This window comes from Salvelinus namaycush, chromosome 8 (genome assembly GCF_016432855.1).
Source record: "Salvelinus namaycush isolate Seneca chromosome 8, SaNama_1.0, whole genome shotgun sequence".
Classification (NCBI taxonomy): domain Eukaryota; kingdom Metazoa; phylum Chordata; class Actinopteri; order Salmoniformes; family Salmonidae; genus Salvelinus; species Salvelinus namaycush.
The window spans coordinates 14,998,877-15,018,954 of record NC_052314.1 but is presented as its reverse complement, the minus strand read 5'-3'; the positions used below and the strand labels follow the sequence as shown (position 1 = coordinate 15,018,954).

The window sequence follows — 20,078 nt, the reverse complement described above, 5'->3', positions numbered from 1 at the left end:
AAACAAGCCTGAAACCCTTTCTAAAGATTGTTGACATCTAGTGGAAGCCATAGGTACTGCAATCTGGGTCCTATCTATTTGTATATCCCATAGGCTAGCATTGAAATGGCCTGTGACCTAAAAAAAAAAAATCTGGATGGATTTTCCTCGGGTTTTCGCCTGCCATATCAGTTCTGTTATACTCACAGACATCATTTTAACAGTTTTAGAAACTTCAGAGTGTTTTTTATCCAATTATATGCATATCATAGCTTCTGGGCCTGAGTAACAGGCAGTTAACTTTGGGCACGTCAGTCATCCAAAATTCCGAACAAAAACCAGTATGCTATAGAAGTTTTAACAGCTTCTACCCTCAAGCCATAAGACTGCCGAACAACTAATCAAATGGCCACCCGGACTATTTACATTGCACCCCATACCTACATGTACAGATTACCTTGACTAACCTGTACTCCTGCATATTGACTCTGTACTGGTAACACCTGTATATAGCCTCGTTATTGTTACTTTACTGTGTTACTTTTTATTTGATTTTTTACTTTAGTTTATTTAGTAAATATTTTCTTAACTCTATTTCTTGAACTGTATTGTTGTAAGGAAGCATTTCACGGTAATGTCTGCACCTGTTGTATTCGGCGCATGTGACAAATATTGATGTCACCTGTTAAAACCACTTCAATCAGTATATAGATGAAGGGAAGGAGACAGGTTAAAGAAGGATTTTTAAGCCTTGAAACATGGATTGTGTATCATTCAGAGGGTGACTGGGCAAGACAAAATATTTAAGTGACTTTGAACTGAGTATGGTAGTAGGTGCGAGGTGCACTGGTTTGGGTGTGTCATGAACTGCAACACTGCCGGGTATTCAAGCTCAGCAGTTCCCCATGTGTAGCGAGAATGGTCCACCACCCAACGGACATCTAGCCAACTTGACACAACTGTTTCGACACCTTGTAGAGTCAATGCCCCAACGAATTGAGGCTGTTCTGAGGGCCAAAGGGTGTTCAACGCAATATTAGGAAGGTGTTCCTAATGTTTTGTGCACTCAGTACAAATTGCACAAATATTATGTTTACTATTATAATTCCTTAACAAATAATGTTCTACACTCCTTTCAATACATAAAAAACCTAATTGTCTTGTTTCTAAATCGACTCTTCGATTAATTAGTAGTCGTCTATCCTTGCCTATACTCTGCTCCTTTCTGTTCAATTAGCTTTGTCTTTTTCAAGATGGCAGCCTAGCGTGGAGAAGTGTTGTGCAGTTATGTAAACATGTCACTATTGAGACTGTGTGCCTTATCGAAGTGTCTGAGTGGTCGAATATTGTTTGAAAGAAGTCTTCGTCGTGTGTCAAATGCTGGCCATTGCCACTACTTTCTTACACTCCGGAATAAAATTGAAAGACGAATATCAGGTAAATGTTGTTGTCCCTTGCGCTAGCTAACTTGTTAAGTCAACGGGACGAGTGCTCAAGCATGCAGGATTCATATTTCAGACAGTGTTGTCAGACCTGGAAAGCGCACGGAATATCACTTGTGATATGTCTCAATGTATACAGCTTGTTTGTAATGATGCATGATAAACGTTAGATAAATTAGATAAAAATAAACTGACCAGCCACCCCCTAAATCCTGTCGTGATTTTTGTAGCCATGCAGCTAGCTAACGTTAGTTAGTGAACTTTGAAACAGTTAGCTAGCTATCATCATGGGTAACGTTACATTACTTAGACATCAGAGGTCGTTGGCTGATAAATGCCAATATATACATTTATTTTTAAGACGTTGCTAATCCATACTAAATGGCAAATGAATTGACTCAAGTCAACCATTTACCTATGAGTTGGAATGTTTTGAAATGGCACATTTTGTCCATGAGCCAGATCCCCCAGATTTGGGGTGTCATGTCTCATAGTGATTTTTTTTAAAGGTCCATGTCCCTAGAGTTGGAAAATGTGTGATAGCAGTGCAGCAATGGTAGCTTTCTGTGTTAACACTCTTTCATACCTCCATCCCATTCATATTTTCCAATAGGGATTTTAACCTATGAGAAAATGTCAGTATACAAAAAGTTATTGCTCGCTTATTATACCCTTTAATCATTGGGCATTTTTTATTCACAACTATCCATCAGACACATTTTCAGGTAATTTCAGGTTAACAGAACTTTGACCTCTAGGGTATATACACGGTTGAAATCTGAAGTTTACATACACCTTAGCCAAATACATTTTAACTCAGTTTTTCACAATTCCTAACACTTAATCCTAGTAAAAATTCCCTGTCTTAGGTCAGTTAGGATCACCACTTTTTAAGAATGTGAAATGTCAGAATAATAGATTCATTTAATTCAGCTTTTCTTTCATCACATTCCCAGTGGGTCAGAAGTTTACATACACTCAATTAGTATTTGGTACCGTTGCCTTTAAATTGCTTAACTTGGGTCAAAAATTTCAGGTAGCATTCCACAAGCTTCCCACAATAAGTTGTGTGAATTTTGGCCCATTCCTCCTGACAGAGCTGGTGTAACTGAGTCAGGTTGTAGGCCTCCATGCTCGCACACACTTTTTCAGTTCTGCCCACAAATTTTCTATAGGATCGAGGTCAGGGCTTTTTTAGACATTTTGCCACAACTTTGGAAGTATGCTTGGGGTCATTGTCCATTTGGAAGACCAAGCTTTAACTTCCTGACTGATGTCTTGAGATGTTGCTTCAATATATCTACATCATTTTCCTCCCTCATGATGCCATCTATTTTGTGAAGTGCACCAGTCCCTCCTGCAGCAAAGCACCCCCACAACATGATGCTGCCACCCCCGTGCTTCACAGTTCGGATGGTGTTCTTTGGCTTGCAAGCCTCCCCCTTTTTCCTCCAAACATAAAGATGGTCATTATGGTCAAACAGTTCTATTTTTGTTTCATCAGACCAGAGGACATTTCTCCAAAAAGTACGATCTTTGTCCCCATGTGCAGTTGCAAACCGTAGTCTGGCTTTTTTATTGCGGTTTTGGAGCAGTGGCTTCTTCCGTGCTGAGCGGAATTTCGGGTTATGTCGATATAGGACTCGTTTTACTGTGGATATAGATACTTTTGTTCCTGTTTCCTCCAGCATCTTCAAAAGGTCCTTTGCTGTTGTTCTGGGATTGATTTGCACTTTTCGCACCGAAGTACGTTCATCTCTAGGAGAAAGAACACATCTCCTTCCTGAGCGGTATGACGGCTGCGTGGTCCCATGGTGTTTATACTTGCGTACTATTGTTTGTACAGATGAACGTGGTACCTTCAGGCGTTTGGAAATTGCTCCCAAGGATGAACCAGACTTGTGGAGGTCTACAATTTTTTTCTGGGGTCTTGGCTGATTTCTTTTCATTTTCCCATGATGTCAATGCAAAGAGGCACTGAGTTTGAAGGTAGGCCTTGAAATACATCCACAGGTACACCTCCAATTGACTCAGATGATGTCTATTAGCCTATCAGAAGCTTCTAAAGCCATGAGATAATTTTCTGGAATTTTCCAAGCTGTTTAACCTTTTACGGGGGCAGCCCGACACCGGTACACTTATGACAACATCCAGCTCAAAGTGCAGGGCGCGAAATTCAAAATCTATTTTTTTAAAATATTTAACTTTCACACATTAACAAGTCCAAGACACCAGATGAAAGGTGCACATCTTGTGAATCAAGCCAACATGTCCGATTTTTAAAATGTTTTACAGGGAAGACAAAATATGTAAATCTATTAGCTAACCACGTTAGCAAAAGACACAACTTTTCTAACTCCATCAGTTTCTTACTCCATCAGGTGCTATCACAAATTCGACCAAATAAAGATATAAATAGCCACTAACCAAGAAACAAATTCATCAGATGACAGTCTGATAACATATTTATTGTATAGCATATGTTTTGTTCGAAAAATTTGCATATTTCATGTATAAACCATAGTTTACATTTCAGCTACAATCCGAAATTGCACCGAAAGCAGCCATAATATTTACAGACACCAACGTCAAATAGCTAATTACTCATCATAAAACATTTCTGAAAAATACATAGTCTGCAGCAATTGAAAGACAGGCATCTTGTGATTCCAAACAATATTTCCGATTTATTAAATGTTTTACAGCGAAAACAAAATGTATCGCTATATTAGCGTAGCTACAATAGACAGACACAATTGGGCGCCCACGGCCAGTTCACATGCACGACAGATATATGAAATAACATCATAAAATGGGTCTTACTTTTGCTGATCTTTCATCAGAATGTTGAAGAAGGTGTCCTCTGTCCAGATGAGTCGTTGTTTCGATTCAGAATGGCAAATTTCCCTCTTCAATTAGCATTGGCACTAGCCGATGGCATAAATTTCTCCAACGTAAACACAGTCAGAGGACGGAACACGGCAAAACTCCCGAATAAAGTTTCAATAATCTGATTAAACTATATTGAAAAAACATACATTACGATGATATGGTCACATGTATCAAAAAAAATTCGAGCCGGAGATGTTAGCCGTTCGTTACGAAGGCAAAACAGAAGTCAGTCCCACTTCCTTCAGAGTACCGGAAGTGGACGGTCAAGTCAAAGAAATAGGTTTTTTTCCACCACAGAACAAGATGAGCACAAAAATTTCTTCTCTGACATCCTCTTTACACCAATAGGAAGGCGTATAGAGTGTCAGCAGACTCCTAAGTGTCAAGACCATGTATAGGCATCAAGTTGAAAAGAGCATTGATTTCTGACATTTCACTTCCTGGTCAGGAAAAGTGCTGCAGAAGGACTTCTGTTTCACTCAGAGAAATAATTCCAACTGTTTTAGAAACTAGAAAGTGTTTTCTATCCAAAAAGAATAATAATATTCATATTGTACGAGCAAGATTTGAGTAGGAGGCCGTTTGAAATGGGCACGATTTCACTGGCTACTCAACACTTTGCCTTGCAGCCATAAGAAGTTAAAGGCACAGTCAACTTAGTGTATGTAAACTTCTGACCCACTGGAATTGTGATGCAGTGAGTTATATATTAAATAATCTGTCTGTAAACAATTGTTGGAAAAATTACTTGTCATGCACAAAGTAGATGTCCTAACTGACTTGCCAAAACTATAGTTTGTTTACAAGGAATTTGTGGAGTGGTTGAAAAATTTGTTTTAATGACTCCAACCTAAGTGTATGTAAACTCCCGACTTAAACCAGTTGAGTGTTGCTTTAGAAGTATGCTTATGGTCATTGTCCTGCTGGAAGGTGAACCTCCGTCCCAGTCTGAAATCTCTGGAAGAGTGAAACCGGTTTCCCTCAAGAATTTCCCTGTATTTAGCACCATCATTCCTTCAATTCTGACCAGTTTCCCCCTCCCTGCCAATGGAAAAACACCCCCACAGCATGATGCTGCCACCACCATGCTTCACTGTTGTGATGGTGTTCTCGGGGTGATGAGTAGTCTTGGGTTTGCGCCAGACATAGCTCAATTTTAGTCTCATCTGACCAGAGTACCTATTCCCATATGTTTGGGGAGTCTCCCACATGTCTTTTGGCGAACACCAAACGTGTTTGCTTATTTTCTTCTTTAAGCAATGGCTTTTTTCTGGCCACTTCTCCATAAAGCCACGCTCTGTGGAGTGTACGGCTTAATGTAGTCCTATGGACAGATACTCCAATCTCTGCTGTGGAGCTTTGCAGCACCTTCAGGGTTATCTTTGGTCTCTTTGATGCATCTCTGATCAATGCCCTCCTTGCCTGGTCTGTGAGTTTTGGTGGGCGGCTCTCTCTTGGCAGGTTTGTTGTGGTGCCATATTCTTTAAAAAATGTTATAATGGATTTAATGGTTCTCCGTTGGATGTTCAAAGTTTCTGATATTTTTTTATAACCCAACCCTGATCTGTTCTTCTCCACAACTTTGTCCCTGACCTGTTTGGAGAGCTCCTTGGTATTCATGGTGCCGCTTGCTTAGTGATGTTGCAGACTCTGGGGCCTTTCAGAACAGGTGTATGTATACTGAGATCATGAGACAGATCATGTGACACTTAGATTGCACACAGGTGGACTTTATTTAACTAATTATGTGACTTCTAAAGGTAATTGGTTGCACCAGATCTTATTTAGGGACTTCAGAGCGTAGGGGGTGAATACATATGCACACCCCACTTTTCCATTTTTAATTTTTTTAGAATGTTTATTATTCTTATTTATTTCACTTCACCGATTTGGACTATTTTGTGTATGTCCATTATAGAGGTCGACCGATTAATCGGAATGGCCGATTAATTAGGGCCGATTTCAAGTTTCCATAACAATCGGAAATTGGTATTTTTGGACACCGATTTGGACGATATTTTTTTTTTACTCCTTTATTTAACTAGTCAAGTCAGTTAAGAACACATTCTTATTTTCAATGACGGCCTAGGAACGGTGGGTTAACTGCCTTGTTCAGGGGCAGAACGACAGATTTTTACCTTGTCAGCTCGGGGATTCAATCTTGCAACCTTACAGTTAACTAGTCCAATGCTCTAACCACCTGCCTCTCATTGCTCTCCACGAGGAGCCTGCCTGTTACGCGAATGCAGTAAGAAGCCAAGGTAAGTTGCTAGCTAGCATTAAACTTATCTTATAAAAAACAATCAATCAATCATAATTACTAGTTAACTACACATGGTTGATGATATTACTAGTTTATTTAGCGTGTCCTGCGTTGCATATAATCGATGCGGTGCGCATTCGTGGAAAAAGGACTGTCGTTGCTCCAACGTGTACCTAACCATAAACATCAATGCCTTTCTTAAAGTCAATACACAGAAGTATATATTTTTAAACCTGCATATTTAGCTAAAAGAAATCCAGGTTAGCAGGCAATATTAACCAGGTGAAATTGTGTCACTTTTCTTGCGTTCATTGCACGCAGAGTCAGGGTATATGCGATAATAATAAACGTTTTGTTTTCGAAATTATAGTTTCCGGATTCGACCATATTAATGACCAAAGGCTCGTATTTCTGTGTGTTATTATGTTATAATTAAGTCTATGATTTGATATTTGATAGAGCAGTCTGACTGAGCGATGGTAGGCAGCAGCAGGCTCGTAAGCATTCATTCAAACATCACTTTTGTGCGTTTTGCCAGCAGCTCTTCACTGTGCTTCAAGCATTGCGCTGTTTATGACTTCAAGCCTATCAACTCCCGAGATTAGGCTGGTGTAACCGATGTGAAATGGCTAGCTAGTTAGTGGGGTGCGCGCTAATAGCGTTTCAAACGTCACTCGCTCTGAGACTTGGAGTAGTTGTTCCCCTTGCTCTGCATGGGTAATGCTGCTTCGAGGGTGGCTGTTGTCGATGTGTTCCTCGTTCGAGCCCAGGTAGGAGCGAGGAAAGGGACGGAAGCTATACTGTTACACTGGCAATACTAAAGTGCCTATAAGAACATCCAATAGTCAAAGGTATATGGAATACAAATGGTATAGAGAGAAATAGTCCTATAAATACTATTTTAACTACAACCTAAAACCTCTTACCTTGGAATATTGAAGTCTCATGTTAAAAGGAACTACCAGCTTTCATATGTTCTCATGTTCTGAGCAAGGAACTTTTACTTTCTTCTTCAACACTTTGTTTTTGCATTATTTAAACCAAATTGAAGATGTTTCATTATTTATTTGAGGCTAAATTGATTTTTATTGATGTATTATATTAAGTTAAAATAAGTGTTCATTCAGTATTGTTGTAATTGTCATTATTACAAATAAAAATAAAATCGGCCGATTAATTGGTATCGGCCTTTTTTGGTCCTCCAATAATCGGTATCGGTATCGGCGTTGAAAAATCATAATCGGTCGACCTCTAGTCCATTACATGAAATCCCTTTACAAACCATTTAAATTACAGGTTGTAATGCAACATAATAGGAAAAACTCCAAGGGGGATGAATACTTTTGCAAGGCACTGTATATAGTAATTTTCACAACAATCTTCTTACAGATCCACCATGGACATCACAACGAAGCCATTTCTCAGCTCTGATCCCAAAGAAAGAGGGTGGGAAAAAACGAGTATGGGAACAATCTCAGCTGTTAGATGGTATGTAATAAATTCCTTTCATCATGCATGTGATCCCTCAAATGCTTTTACATGTTTGTTTTCTATTATATCACAATGCTAGTATTTTCTCTGTCTCGTTCTTTTTTTCCAGTGCTTGAAGCCAGAATCCAGCAACTCCAGTCTGACATTGTTTTAGATGTCCAACATGCAAAGGTACAATTTGCCAACGCTTCCAAGTCGGGGAGAGGGGCTTCTTCAGGGAAGAGTCACAAAAATGTTTCTGGGGTGAGGACTGAGTTGCCCAAGGTGGGACAGACTATTAGTAAGGGAGGGGGCAAAGATGCTTCAGCCTCCAAATCCCGCTGGATGGAGAAACTGATTCAGGAGAAGACGACTAAAACAAAGAAACTGAACCTGAAGCTAGGCATAGAAGATAAACCTGTGAAAAGCAGAAAAGGAAAACTGATGCTACCAGGTACCGCACAAAAAAACATATCGACAAAAGCAGGAAAAAAGACTGCATCGACCTCTAAAAAGAGCAAGTCTCTGAAAAACCAAGAGCCAACTGCAAACCAAGCACACACTATGGCAGATGCACCGGTTGCTGCTGCAACTGTGCCTATTAGAAAAGCCAAAGGAAAGGGGAAAGCCTCAAAGGAGCCGGCTCCTGAGTTGTCTGAGGCCAGGGACCAGGAGCTGGCTGAGGTGGAGAGGAAGGCGGAGGCCAAGGCCCAGGAGCTGTCTGAGGTGGAGAAGTTGGAGAGGAAGCTTAACCAGTGGGCTATGTCGGCCAGCCCGGAGCTCGTGCAGGATAACAGCGAGGCCAGGATGTACGAGGGCGTCCAGCTTAGTGTGCATTGCTACCTGGAGGCCTGTGTGGTCTGTGGCGACATTGACCGAGCCCAGCGCCTCCTGCTCACTCACCACCGCATGATCAGCCGACGCAACCTGCTCAACATAGGACTCTACAACGTCATGATGAGGGTCTGGGCCAAGAAGGTAAGTGCTGCTCACTCTTGTATTAGAATTCTACAATTCTAATACTTTGTCTACACAAGTCTCTAAATTCTGCATTACCTCCTTATTCTCCATGTGGACAACTGCAGGGCTCTTTGAACCAGATTGGACGTATGTTCATTCTGGTAGAAGAGGCAGGTCTGAAGCCTAACCTCACCTCCTACTCTGCTGCACTGGAGTGTATGGGCCGAAACCCTAACTGTTCTCCAAAGGTCATCAACAGGTAGGCTAACCCACAGACAGCCATTTACAGAACCTAACTTAGGTTCATCTGGAACTTGTTGACATTAGGTAAATATGATAATATTTGACTGTTAAACAAAACAATGCCTAGACTGCTTTAAATGTGTATGAGAATTCGTTGTGGTCTTGGATGATTGTTACTAGATGGCCAGTGCATTTGTAGCCTGAGTTTCCCACTAGATGTCAGACTCTCCTATTAGCTTTGCGGTTAATATTTCTCTTTATTCTAGCCGCCTCTGTGATCCAGTGTTAACGAGCGTGTCTAGAGATACTGGGATTTCAACACTATTTAAATATGAGATCATCGCTATTTCTACCCAGTCTAGGACCAGGCCACTCAATACCCTCTAGTCTAGAGGATGCTGCCATTATATTTCCTGTAATACGTTGTTGCGTGGGGCATTTTTTGAGGGCTGAGCACGTGGGCCAGCTGTGTGTGGAGAGGTGTTATGGGTGCCAGCGAAGCGTCTTTCCTGGAAGTGAGGAGGCGCTAGGCAGGCATCCTGAATGAGAAGTCTCCATTGGTGGTGTCGGTGACTGCATGCTTCCTCCAGACAGATTTATTGCATGACATTTAGCATGGCGGCATACATTGTGTATACTGATATGTGTATTGATGTGTTTTACAGGGCTCATCTGTGAAAGAGACCATGGTCTCAGCATGACTCACTGTCAAAATAAATGTTAATATAGACCTAGTCCTGGAAGAGGGAGAGGGATCTCGCTATATCTTAATGAATGTCCCTATCTGATGTAGGCCAGGACAATCTGCTGGCTGACTATACAGAGACCGGGCCAAATGGATTTCAGTCAGGCCAAATGGATTGTGATTGATACTGTATGTGTTTGTATGTGTTAACTTCTCTAGGGTAGGGGGCAGCATTCGGAATTTTGGATGAAAAGCATGCCCAAATTAAACTTCCTGCTACTCGGGCCCAGAAGATATGATATGCATACAACTGGTAGATTTGGATAGAAAACACTCTAAAGTTTCCAAAACTGTTAAAATAGTGTCTGTGAGTATAACAGAACTGATTTGGCAGGCGAAAACCTGAGAAAAATCCATTCAGGAATTAGTTTTCTTCTTGGTTTTGTGGTTTTCTATTCAATGCCATGACAGTATCCATTGACTTAGGACTCAAATTGCACGTCCTGTGGCTTCCACTAGATGTCAACAGTCTTTAGAAATGGTTTCAGGCTTGTATTCTGAAAAATGAGGGAATAAGAGCAGTCTGAATGAGTGGACCTGCCATGTCACAGAGATTTTTCATTCGCGCGACCAGAGAGAGTGCCTTTCTTGTTTATCTTTTATATTGACAACGTTATTGTCCGGTTGAAATATTATCGATTATTTAGGCTAATAACAACCTGAGGGTTGAATATAAACATCGTTCGACATGTTTCTATTAACTTTACGGATACATTTGTCTGCCTGTTTTGACTGCGTTTGAGCCTGTGGATTACTGAAGAAAACGCGCAAACAAAACTGAGGTTTTTGGATATATAGAGACTTTATCGAACAAAAGGAACATTTATTGAGTAAATTAATGTCTTCTGAGTGCACCCATATGAAGATCATTAAAGGTAAGGGATTAATTTTATCTCTATTTCTGACTTGTGTAACTGTTCTACTTGGCTGGTTACTGTTTGTAATGATTTGTCTAGTGGGCTATGTTCTCAAATAATCGTAAGGTATGCTTTTGCCGTAAAGCATTTTTTAAATCTGACACCGTGGTTGGATTCACAAGAAGTTAATCTTTAAACCTATGTAAAATATGTTTTGTTTTCTGAATCTTTACAATGAGTATTTTTGTATTAGAATTTGGCGCCCAGCAGTGTCACTGGCTGTTGAGGAGGTGGGTCGCTAACGTCTCACGTACCCTAGAGAGGTTTTAACAACCTGCTGTCAGTAATTTGATTATGCTTATTGGACAAGGAAATAACAGTCTGTTTGGAGGCTTGGTGGAACTCAATTTGTCAATGTCAATATGCTGACTAGAACGTTAGGCTAATTCATTCAAAAGGAGATTTAAAAAAATATCTGCAAAAACTGTCTGGTAATGGTATTCATGACACAGACTGTTCTATCAGATTTGGTTTCTAACCTTGTTGTGTAGAACTGCAGGTTGTCTGAATACAGAGTCACGGCAGAGAATCCTGAGTCAGTCTGCGATTGTGGTGAAAGTGATTTCCTTTCGAGTGGTCTTTCAGACTATCATGACGCTGACCCTCTTGTCTCTGGCTATCCCGCCCTACTCTGCTGTCCCCCCTGAGGATGTCACCCTATGCAGTGTGGCCCAATGACAGAGCATGTTGCAGAGCAGTAGGGGTGGATAGGGCCAGCTGGTTGGTCCATCGATCACTGTATGGTGATACCAATGACATTGTTGTTCTGCAGTGGTGCTCTCCTGCTCCCTCTTCAGCCCAGCCATCTTTCTCTCACACTGTTCTTCCTCCCCTTCCCCTGTTCGTCTCAAGTTCCCCCTCTCTTTCTGTCTCTAGTCATACTGTATCTCCTGGCCTGATCTGGGTTCCATTGTCCACAGTGGCACTGTGCCTGGTGGCTAGCATCCTTTTAAAGCACATCTCATTCCTACAGAACTAAAGTTTATCTTCAGCTTGCACAATTCAGCTATGTCGCTCTCTTGCTCGTCATCTCCCTGCGAGCTGATAGCAGTGTAATCCCCGCCCCTGTCTCTTTATTCCTCCAGACCACACTGAGAGAACAAGGCCTAATCTCCTCTTTGTCATTTTCTCAGTGTCTCTTGAACATTCTAAACAGTACAGGGAGTCTTTAATGGCCATTCCAATATCTCTCCCGGATTCCGTTTGGTTCTGTGAATGCTATTTAATTACTGTCTTGCAGAAAGCTGTGGAGGGCAAAGGAATATTCTCTCATTGATGACAAATCTTCCCCCCTCCGATACCTCATCCCTTTGTCACTGTCGCAGTATTCTGTTTTACTCCATTAGAGGGCAGTGCTAACACAAGCCCACCAGGGACCTCTGTCTCTGAGTTACATCGAGGTGTTACACATCACATGCCACAGCATAACTTTTCCTTCCTACTGACAGACGGCATTCATACAGTGCTCTGAAACAGTCACATATAGGAGCAATTGACCTCAACCCCAGAGTAGAGTAGGGTAGACGACTCACCTCATCATGGTCTAAGACACTGCATCTCGGTGCTAGAGGTGTCACTGCAGTACCTGGTTCGAATCCAGGCTGCATCACATCCGGCCGTGATTGGGAGTCCCATAGGGCGGCGCACAATTGGCCCAGCGTGGTCCGGGATTTGCCGGGGTAGGCCGTCATTGTAAATAAGAATTTGTTCTTAACTGACTTGCCTACTTAAATAAAGCTTCAAAAAAATGGTTTAATCCCATGAGTAGAGTAAAATAGATTAATTCTGGAATCTATAGTAACTAGACTGGACTAGAATGAAATAGAACAGAACACTATTTCCAGCATGCCATGCGGCCATGCTGTCTGACACACAACATGCCCTTTCTCAGACATTCAGGTTGACTTAGCTTCGTAGTACACTTCAGCTTTGTCTCTTGCTTAGTTCCCAAAGGCTCCATCGGTTATCCAACGGGCCGCTTTGAATTAGCCAGGCCTTAGTTTCCTCAATCCCTCTTCAGCTTCAGTTGTTGCTCCATACACTACATTTTGTATTCCACTGGCTGTGTGCACATCGCTATCTCCTGAATTCAACAGTCCAGTCATGGCAGGTATGGAGTCTCAGGATGACCATCATTTGAAATAAAATGACACAACGTGCTCTGTGACCGGTCTGTGGACTGCCTGATATTTCCAATGCTTCTGGGGCAAAAATTATGTTTGTTATGCTGGCATTGTCAATCAGCATAATAAAGCCATGCATATGATATCGGAGCCGAGGTGCTTTAAATATAATTAAGTCACCATGGGGCCACAGTAAACCAGATCCGACATCAGGCCTCGTTCACCTTCTGAAGACCAAGGTCAAAAAGTTGACTTCTATGTTTTTTATGCTGATGAAAGTACATGCCTAACTTTTTACTTCAAGCAAATAAGATAATATTACCAGAAGATTATCAACACTTGTAATCCATCCATTGCCTTTATCCGTCCCCAAGGCACTCATCTGTAAGTAATGGCTATTTGAAAGAAATATGCAAAATGCAACTTTGTAGGGAGTACTGACTGAGGTTTGCTATCTTGTCTCTGACATTTTTCCCCCTGTCTGTCCTCAGGGTCCTGCGTCAGATGAAGGACAGAAGAAGATGGCCTGTGTGTGGAAGAGCTGTTCAGATGCTGTGTGTTCAGGCAGGATGAGAGGGACATGGTGCTGAGGGCCATCCACACTGTGGAACCAGACTTTCAACCCAGCATCAACACTGTCCTGCACACTTGCTCCTCACCGCTGGTCAAAGACTTCTACACAGAGGTAGGACACATGTCAACATATGAGTCGAGTAGACACGTCAACCCATCTGCGGAGGATGCAGAATTCAGAGACTTGGCTTTTATTGCTTGATCGTACCTGTCCTTTATGTTAGTTTTTTGCTTATGAAGCGTTTTGAGAGATCTATTATGAAAAGTGCTATATACATCAAATAAATTATTATTTATTATGAATCGAGTAAAATATAATCATTATTGAATCTATAGTGACTGGACTAGAAAGAAATAGAATAGAACACTCTTTCCATTGTTGGAGACAGAAATGTGTCTCTCTGTCCCTCTCGCTGTCATGCAGCCATGCTGTCTGACACATAACATGCTTTTTCTCAGTCTAGGGGTGTATACGTCTTGCAACAGAAACCGTTTATTGTTTATGAACCAAACAGAGCAAATTGAACGAAACGTGGAGGGACCTACCTGAATTTGAGCAATATAAACTCGTTTTTGTTGCAAAACGTTTCCGTTTGGAGTAAACGGTTTTGCAACAGACTAAACGTTTCGCAACAATCAGCGTAATAAATTCACCCCAGGCCTGGAGGGTTCTCTGGAAGCAGTGGTTGGACTGTGTCATGTGTTTGTCCTATAACAATCTCTATGTAATCATGGTGCAGTATCCAGCAGCATACCACCCTGCATCCCACTGCTCGCTTGCCTGCTCGCTTGCCTCTGAAGCTAAGCAGTGTTGGTCCCTGGATGGGAGATCAGATACGGCTGGAAGTGGTGTTGGAGGGCCAGTAGGAAGCACTCTTTCCTCTGGTCTAAAAAAATAAAATCCCAATGCCCCATGACAGGGACTGGGGACATGACCCTGCGTAAGGTGCCGTCTTTCGGATGGGACGTTAAACGGGTGTCCTGAATCTCTGTGGTCACTAAGGATCTCATGGCATTTATCATAAGAGTAGGGGTGTTAACCCTGGTGTCCTGGCTAAAATCCCAATCTGGTCCTCCTACCATCATGGCCACCTAATCATCCCCAGCTTCCAATTTGCTCATTCATCCTCCCTCCTCTCCCCTGTAACTATTCCCCAGGTTGTTGTTGTAAATGAGAATGTGTTCTCAGTCAACTTACCTGATAATAAGGGTTAAATAAATAAAATACATTTACAGAGCGACTTACAGGAGCAATTACAACCAAATCAAACTTTATTTGTCACATGTGCCGAATACAACATGTGTAGACCTTACTGTGAAATACTTACTTACAAGCCCTTAACCAACAATGCAGTTTGAGAAAGTGTTCAAATATTTACCAACTAAAGTAAAAAATAATAAAAAGTAACACAATAAAATAGCAATAACGAGGATATATACAGGGGGTACTGAGTCAATGTTCTGGGTTACAGGTTAGTTGAGGTAATTTGTACGTGGAGGTAGGGGTAAAGTGACTATGCATAGATAATAAACAGCGAGTAGCAGAAGTGTTAAAAACAAATGGGGGGGATGGCCATTTGATTAATTGTTCAGCAGTCTTATGGCTAGTGGGTAGAAGCTCTTAAGGAGCCTTTTGGTCCTTAAGAGTTTTGGTAGCAGAGAGAACAGTCTATGACTTGGGTGACTGGAGTCTTTAACACATTTTTGGGGCTTTTTTCTGACACTGCCTAGTATATAGGTCCTGGATGTTGTTGCCTACCCTTAACACCTGGGGGCGACCCATCAGGAAGTCCAGGATCCAGTTGCAGAGGGAGGTGTTTAGTCCCAGTCCTTAGCTTAGTGTTGAGCCTTGTGGGCACTATGGTGTCGAACGCTGAGCTGTAGTCAGTGAACAGCATTCTCACATAGGCATTCCTTTTGTCCAGGTGGGAAAGGGCAGTGTGAAGTGCGATTTGAGTCATCTGTGGATCTGTTGGGGCGGTATGTGAATTGGAGTGGGTCTAGGGTATCCGGGATGATGCTGTTGTGAGCCATGACCAGCCTTTCAAAGCACTTCATGGTTACTGACGTGATAACTACGGGGTGGTAATCATTTAGGCAGGTTACCTTCGCTTCCTTGTGCACAGGGACTATGGTGGTCTGCTTGAAACATGTAGGTATTACAGACTCGGTCAGGGAGAGGATGAAAATGTCAGTGAAGACACTTGCCAGTTGGTCAGTGCATGCTTTGAGTACACGTCCTGGTAATCCATCTGGCCCCGCAGCTTTGTGAATGTTGATCTGTGTTAAGGTCTTGCTCACATTGGCTACCGAGAGCGTTATCACACCATTGTCCTGAACAGCTGGTGCTCTCATGCGTGCTTCAGTGTTGCTTGCCGCGAAGCGAGCATAAAAGGCATTTAGCGTGTCTGGTAGGCTTGCGTCACTGGGCAGCTCGCGGCTGGGTTTCCCTTTGTAGTCCGTAATAGTTTTCAAACCCTGCCACATCCGACGAGAGTCAGAACCGGTGTAGGAGTCAATCTTAATCCTGTATTGACGCTTTGCCTGTTTGATGGTTCGTCTGAGGGCATAGTGGGATTTCTGTTAGGGTTAAGTGGTGCTGCTATGCTTTCTCACACGATTCACTTTTTGCCATACAGGATGTATTTGTAGCTGTGCTTGTACCATGGGGAGAGAAGGAGTTGTTTTTTAACTCAGTGCCAAGTTTTCATAACACCGTCTCACGGGAAGTCGAAACTGCACATTAGAATAATATATATACTAGTACTATTTGCAAATTAGATGTGCAGAAATTCAGTTTGATCTAGTGTTAGGAGATGCTGTGTTCTCCTGTGAGGGGGATATTACATTTCTATCATTATGAGCCAACTCATTAATCTTGGTGCCCTACTGCACTTGATCTATGGTTTAGCTGACAGTTCTGCCTTTGCCAGGGGTCCTAGCTAGAAGAGAGAGTGAGAAGGAAAGGGAGGGAGACTTGGTTGTCCCATTCCGGTCCATGCTGGCTCTGCTCCGTCTCTGGACAATCTCTGCCCCTGGGCAGAAACAAGTGTCTGACACACTTCTACACACGCAAACAACAATACACATGAACATACTTATTATTCAGTCCTCTCTCATGGCCCAGCATGAACTGCCATAGAAGCACTGAAACAGAATGTTATAACATAAGAGTGTCTGCTAAATGACTAAAATGTAAATATATGCGTCCAAATACATCAGTGTATATACTGTAGTTCCTCAGCAGCAAAGCTTGCTCTTTAAGTAAGACTAGTATTGTGCCATGCTTTAGTGCCTTAGAGCCAGTGACCAAGTGACTTATCTCCCGTGGAAACTTTCGTTTTATTTTCGCTGCCGTTCAAGCGGCCTCTCCTTTGCGGACATATTTAGTGTCTCTTCCTGTGTCTCCAGTGTTAATAAAGAGACACCGTACATCAACCCTTCTATGAAGTGTTAACTGATAATACCCAGATGTCCTTGCACAGGTCACGGACGCCCACTTTCAATAATAAATTACAACATGAAAAAGTACACAGGCCCTCTCAGTATGTAGGCCTACTCAGTACCCTTCTCACTGGACCACTTAGCCAGCTGTGTGTTTATATAATGAGATATATGTGCCGCCACTTTCTATGAGCTTTTTAATTGGGTGCCAGCCAGACCTTTGGTGTGGGTTAAGCTTAAAGCAGCAGCATGTAAAGATGCAGTATAAGCATATTTATTTTTTAATTGGCCACGGGAGGGTGATGGGATGGATGTTAATTTGCATAGCTACTGGCTGTTAATTGAGGCTCGGTTTGGTTTGCGTTAGTTTGGGCCCTCGTGTCCTCTTTATTGCTCTCTGTCAGGTGACTGCAGGCACAGGGGGAATGGTGGCGTGGGCCTGCCTTAGTCCATTTAGTGCCTTTACTCCAAGCACCAAACACACAGACAGAGACACACACAGAGACCGACAGACAGAACTACACTGACCTTAAATGTGTTACCATCCAATTATAGATGTAAACATAGGAATATTCATACTCCTTTGTAAACGCATATCATTTGATTTTCAGTTTGATCTCGGAAATGAAATGCCAAGCAGTCAAGGTACCAGCCACTGAGTGTATACTCAGTAATATAGTAATTGATGTAGTAATTGATGGAGCACACAGATGCACACAGATGTGACTACACCTTATTATGCCGAGCATAATGAGCAATCTGTTTACTTTATAGTCTTGTGGAGCTGAATGTCTAGTGATTAAGCCTGGGTAATGTTCTGTGTGTTGGCAGCAGACTAAGCGTTTAGTGCAGGGTTCCCCAACTGGCCAAATTTGGCCCGCAGGTGATTTTATTTGGCACCCCAAGTTTTCTGAGCAATTTTTGTGGGGTGTAAATACACCAGCACATCAGTGATTTAGAATTTTGGAAATCTGTTCCAAAGTTTTCCCACACATAATAGAGAGGTATACACTCAGTGGCCAGTTTATTAGGTACACCCATCTAGTACTGGGTCGGACCCCCCCTTTGCCTCCAGAACAACCTGAATTATTCGGGGCATGGACGTGTTCCACAATTGGTATCAAGGGACCGAACGTGTGGCAGGAAAACATTCCACTCACCATCCTGTACCGTTGACACCAGGCAGGATGGGTCCATGCACTTTGCTTACTGCTTACGCCAAATCCTGTCTCTGCCATCAGCATGATGCAACAGGAATTGAGATTCGTCGGACAAGGCAATGTTTTTCCACTCAATTGTCCAGTGTTGATCGTGTGCCCACTGGAACCGCTTCTTTTAGTTTTTTAAAAACATTTTTGTCATTTAGCAGACTCTCTTATCCAGAGTGACTTACAGTAGTGACTTACATTTTCAGATATTTGTTCGTACTGGTCCCCCATGGGAATTGAACTCACAACCCTGGCGTTGCAAGTGCCATGTTCTACCAACTGAGTCACAGGACTGACTTACCGACTTAGCTGATAGGAATGGAACCCGGTGTGGTTGTCTGCTGCAATAGCCAATCCATGACAAGGACCGACGAGTTGTGCGTTCCGAGATGCCGTTCTGCACACCACTGTTGTACTGCGTCGTTATTTGTCTGTTTGTGGCCCGCCTGTTAGCTTGCACAATTCTTGCCATTCTCCTTCGACCTCTCTCATCAACAATCTGTTTTCGCCTACAGGACTGCCGCTGACTGGATGTTTTTTTTAGTTGGTTTCACAATTCTCCGTGAACCCTAGACACTGTCGTGTGTGAAAAGCCCAGGACGATCATACCACGCTCAAAGTCGCTTAGGTCACTTTCCCATTCTAACGTTCAATCAAACAGTTACCGGATGCCTGTCTGCCTCCTTTTTATAGCAAGCCATGGGAACGTGACTCACGGTCTATAGGAGCGAACCATTTTTGTGAACAGGGTTGTGTACATAATAAATTGGCCACTGAGTGTATGCGATTGTATACAAATGTAAGAAAAGTTTGAGATTATGGTTTAGTCAAATATTATATATGTTTGGGCTTCTTGCGGTCAATTTGTAGTCTACAAATTATTTGTAATTGTGTTCCTGCCCCTTGACCATCCGCTAAAGAAAAAATCTACCCTCGGCTGAATCTAGTTGATAATCCCTGGTCTAGTAATTAAGGCTGCGTAATGCTCTGTGTGTTGGCAGCTGACTGCACTGTCAACACACACTTAGCGACGCACCCTGACCTGACCAAACCCTCCCCATCACCACACACTAATATTATTCAGAATACACACACGCACTGGCTAGGACTGTACACACACACACACACACACACACACACACACAGAGAGCCTGGACAAACACGCTCGAATGTGCACACACGCATTCCAAAATAGCTATGTGAGTATTCTCAATGTATCTAATATTGATTCTGATAATAGACATTAGGTCTAATGTATGCTCCCTTCCAGTGTCTCTCTCCTGTGATGTAAAAGTCTCTCCCTGGAAAACCCTGTCTGTGTATGGCCTCTCTGAACCCTCTGACCTGTGTGGGTTTCAGAGGGCAGATGCTAAGTACCCCAAGTTGGCCTTCAGCCTGGAGGAACTGCGGGAGAGGTTCAGCCGTCAGCTGAGCATGGAGCAGGCCAGCACCATCACCATTCACTCTGTGGAGGCCATGAAGCCTGTTACCCCACACATGGCCAAGATGGTAAACAAACTGCCCCACCCACCTAGACGTATATTTTGGCCAAACTGAAATATACTACTATAGTTGTATGGGATAGTGACACACTGAAATATACTACTATAGTTGTACACTATGGGATAGTGACACACTGAAATATACTATGCTTTATTTTGTTTTTAATGGCCCTGAAATGAGCAATTATTGGAGTTGTATAAGATCTCAAATCGCTTTACATTGAAGGGGTGGAATTGTATTTAATCCATTGCCAATGACAAAATCATATTTTCATTACGTTGATTTTTATTTTATTTTTTTATGTTCCATCAGTGTC

At 42.3% G+C, this 20,078-nt stretch overlaps 1 protein-coding gene across 1 annotated transcript in view; it reads left to right on the top strand.

The window, feature by feature from the left end:
* Positions 1 to 1,256: 1,256 nt before the first annotated feature.
* LOC120052031 (DNA-directed RNA polymerase, mitochondrial-like) overlaps positions 1,257 to 20,078 on the top strand; it is a 56,304-nt gene continuing 37,482 nt past the window's right edge. The window contains 6 exon segments of the mRNA XM_038998897.1: positions 1,257 to 1,416; positions 7,966 to 8,064; positions 8,177 to 9,024; positions 9,132 to 9,265; positions 13,542 to 13,719; positions 19,619 to 19,768. Coding sequence (XP_038854825.1) covers positions 1,275 to 1,416; positions 7,966 to 8,064; positions 8,177 to 9,024; positions 9,132 to 9,265; positions 13,542 to 13,719; positions 19,619 to 19,768 — 1,551 coding nt within the window. The 5' untranslated portion in view covers positions 1,257 to 1,274.